Source organism: Muscardinus avellanarius (genome assembly GCF_963383645.1).
Source record: "Muscardinus avellanarius genome assembly, contig: SCAFFOLD_73, whole genome shotgun sequence".
NCBI classification, from domain to species: Eukaryota; Metazoa; Chordata; class Mammalia; order Rodentia; family Gliridae; genus Muscardinus; species Muscardinus avellanarius.
The window spans coordinates 42,128-46,000 of NW_027664458.1; the positions used below are offsets into that span (position 1 = coordinate 42,128).

General features: G+C 59.6%; 1 protein-coding gene across 1 annotated transcript; it reads right to left on the minus strand.

Moving 5' to 3' along the window:
• Positions 1–664: 664 nt before the first annotated feature.
• Positions 665–3,096, minus strand: LOC308279584 (queuosine-tRNA galactosyltransferase-like; the record flags this gene model as incomplete). Its single annotated transcript, XM_080720098.1, has 5 exons — positions 665–745; positions 2,225–2,299; positions 2,601–2,669; positions 2,745–2,880; positions 2,942–3,096. The coding sequence occupies 5 exons, from the start codon at positions 3,094–3,096 to the stop codon at positions 665–667; spliced, it is 516 nt and encodes a 171-aa protein (XP_080576224.1).
• Positions 3,097–3,873: the final 777 nt, after the last annotated feature.

Here is a 3,873-nt window from a genome sequence, read left to right on the forward strand (position 1 = left end):
AGCTCCTGTCCCCAGCTGAGAATGCAGGTGAGCGTGAGGTAGAAGGAAAGTGATCCCAGTACAGTGTCAGATGCACAGAGGAGCATGGTGGCCTTCCTCAGCATGGCCAGAGGCTCAGGAAGGCGTCTTGAGCCCTGTGTTGTGGGCAGAGTGCAGAGAACGCAGTTGTTTGTGGGCAGGTGTGTCGGCAGGCAGCTGAGAATACCACAGGAAGCGTGCCCTTCTGCACCACCACAGAGGAGGAATGTCAGAGGAAAGGCTCAGGGATGGAGTGGCCAGGAGAAGCAGGATGGGCTGCAGACAGGAAACTCTGGGAGCAGGTGCCAAGGTGTAAGCACACTTTCTCTACGTGAGGACACGGCTACCAGGCTGGACAGCAGCCACGTACACCTCAAGCACACACCACACCGAGACAACAGAGGAGGTGCCATGTGCTGAGTTAGCACAAGGCCAGGGCAGTGGACCAGCAGAGGGGATTCTCCGACAGTGGTGCTCACCAAACTGAGGCTCTAAAGCCACGGTTCTGTCAGGGTCGGCCAGAAGTTGAAATGCTTAGGTGCCACGGGAGGCAGAAAGAAGAAACCGTAACCGTCAGCGTGACTGAAACAGGGTGGCTGGTGCAAGGCTCAGGCGGTGCCTCTGCTGAGACCTACCAGGGCTGCCCTCAGCTGAAGTGCAGAAAGTCCCGGCCCTCCTGCAGGTGCCGTGACCTCAGCTTGTCCTCCAACTCGCGCCCCGTGAGGTCCTGTGGGGGAGCAGATTGGGCTTGATCAGGTGTCCCCCGCAGAGCCACCCATGGGGGCGTGGGCTTGGGGTCACCTATGTCCACCTGACAGGTGGTCCACAGGGAACTTCAACTTTGCTAACAGAGCCAGGGCCAGAGAAGGCTGAGTGGTACTGTTGGCACACAAAACCTCAGTCACTGGGGGTGGGGTCCTCTGGGGCATCCAGGCACCTGGTCTAGCCTGGGACCCTCTATAGAAGGCACTGTCCCCACCCCGCCAACCCCCTCCACCCCAGAGCCTCAGCAGAACCCATCTGCTGTCTGATCCCCTCCCCTCCCTGCAGTTGAGCAAGGCCTGAGGCCCCAGCGCTTCATCCTGTCCTGCGTGAGGGCCTGGGCCTGGTGGCTGAGCTCTGAGCCTCACATGCCAGCCAGGCCTCCAGCCCTGAGAACAGCTCCTGAAGGCAGCCCAACTGGGTGGCCCAGGAGCCCAGGGTGTGGAAGGATACCCCCCATCAGGTTGGTACCCCCAGACCCAGCCTGGCTCCGATGAGGACCACCCAAGTGGCCTAAAATGCTGCAGTGCCCGCTGCCCACTCAAGGCTCAGAAGAAACATGGGCTCAGGCCACAGCACCTTCCCAGGCACCACGATGCCAAGCTGGACACTCCTGAAAATCACATGTCCCACCGAGAGTGCAAGGGCAGCCACAGGCCAACAAGGACTGAGCTCCAGGGGACGAGAGGCAGAGTCCAACAGAGAGACACAGGCAAGTGCTCACAAAGGATACAGAGCGGAAATCCAAACACCTAGCAGATACAGGAGCGCTCAACTCGGAGACTACACAGCCTTGGGGGGAACGTGTCCCCAGAACAGGTAGAGGCTGAGGCTGGCTGACTGCACGGGAGGGCCTCTGTGGCCTGGGACACAGTCACAGGAAAGGACTGGAGAGCCCGGGGACAGCTGTGTGCTGTGCACACATCTCAGATCTGAGCAGTGTCACAAGCATATAGGACACTTGCAGACCCAATGGGACAGCAAGAGAAGTCCTTTCCATGCCAGTGTGGGACGCTGGTTGAGCTGCTGGGGGTGACCTCACAACAGTATCAGTGCTCATGCTCCCATGACTAAAAAAACAGATGAGCCGGCAGGAGGTTCCAGCGGTTATGATGACCGCTGCCAGGCTCTGACAATGTGGCTGTCATGGCTGTCTTTTGTGTACTGAGTCATGGACAACGGCACCAGCCCAGATCCTCAGGCAAGGGACATAGGCCTGGCACTTGACCACTGTACAAGTACTGTCGGTTTGCAGTGTTTGAGGCCACAAATGAGACTGGCTCTATGAGAGTGGTCCAGGACATCACTGACTTAAAACAAGACTGTGGCCACCTGTGCCCATGTCCAATCACACAGCTGGTGTCCTCTCCTAGACCACAGTCATCTGCAGCCAGAGCATGGCTATGGACAAGGAAAGTCAGAGACCCTGGGGGTGATCACTTACCAGCTTCACACAGATGAAGAAGGGCAGCTGGGCAGCTCGGAAGTGCAGGATGTGAACCTGGGGCTTGGGCCTTTCCTGCAACCGAGGTGGCACCTTGTGGCTCTGCTGGCCATATCCTTCTGCTCCAGGCAGCCAGGGCTCCATTGGCAGATGGGGGTCTCAAGCCATTTGAGGCAAGATGGAGGGCTGGACCCCCTGGAGACCACAGTTGCCTTAGAACTGACGGGGGTGGGCTGACCCCCAGGGCCCAGAGAGGGGAACACAGGGCACGTTTCTGGAGGGACTGGGTGGCCCCAAGGACTCCTGGGAAGGAGGGCTCCAGTGGGTCCCTCATCCCAGGGAGGCTGGGCACTCTCCCTGGAGGCGCCCCACACACCTGAGCATCCTCGTAGCAGTAGACACCTTTCCTGATCTTGTTCTCATCCACGTCACAGAAGGCAGCCACCTGGGGAGCACAGGGAAGCATCTCAGGCAGGCCGATGGGGACCCGGCTGGCGAGGGACAACAGAGCTGGGCCCACCTTGCTCCAGCTGGCAGCAGTCAGGCTGAAGCACAGTCTGCGCCCCTGCTTGCCCGTGTTCCAGATGGTGAAGGAAGCCCAGCCCTGCAGGACCCGTTCCTCCAGAAAGCGAACACGGTGGGTCCAGATGGTCGTCCTGCGTGGGGAAGAGGCTGCTGTGGCTGTGTGCAATATGGCACAAGCACACCAGGGCCCACCTGCTGCCATCCTCATAGTCTGATGCATTGCCCCCTGCCTTCTGCTGCCAGATTCCAGCACCAGAGAGAGGGTCCCCCACCGTCCCCAGGTACACCCAGGATCTTGGGGGTCGTACCTCTGCACAGGTTGACAGGTCAGTGTCCACACTTGGCATGGTGCTTTCTGCCTCCTCCCATCTCCCACCTCTTCATTAGATGTGCTGCACCATGATGATTTCCACAAGGGATCCCCCGGGGGCCATGTAGGTGACCAGCACCCAATCCTGGACCTTAGGTAGACCCTTCTGTGGTGGCTAGTACTGTATTTCTGGGGGAAGCACACAGCAGTGCTCCCTTTGATCAGTGAGGACACCGCAGGCGTGGCAGAGCGGCAGCATCATCGGAGGACCTGTCTAACAGGGCTGGTGTTGACAGAGCTGCCCAGCCCCATTCTGATAAGTGGGTGGACCCCTTCCACAGCCTAGAAGAGAACACGCTCTTGAGGCCTTTCAGAGAAGGCAGGGTGCAATGGTCCCAGAGACAGCCCCAACGTGAGGAGCAAAGGGCGGCTGTGTGGGTGAGAGGCAGAAGTGAACAGGCCCCTCGGTGTCCCTGCCACATGGCATGGGCGCACAGATATATGCCGGCCCATTGGGAGAGGGTGAAAGTCCTGGCAGAACAGGCATGGGCACCCTGGGGTGGCTGGCCTGCACTGTCAGACCCATGGGCCCAACCAGCCTCTGCCCCTCCTGCCTGGGTACCCCACTATCTGAAGCAGGAACCCCTGTGGGAGACCTGGCCTGGGGTCGGCCCACTGTCAAAACTCAAGTTGGGGCCCTGGTCTTCCCTGTCAGGTCAGCACCCCAAGCCAGATCTGGCTGGAGGACAACTTGTCCTCCCCTACAGCACCTCAAGGCCGCCCCCTCCACATAACCTTTTCCCACCCAGAGCCA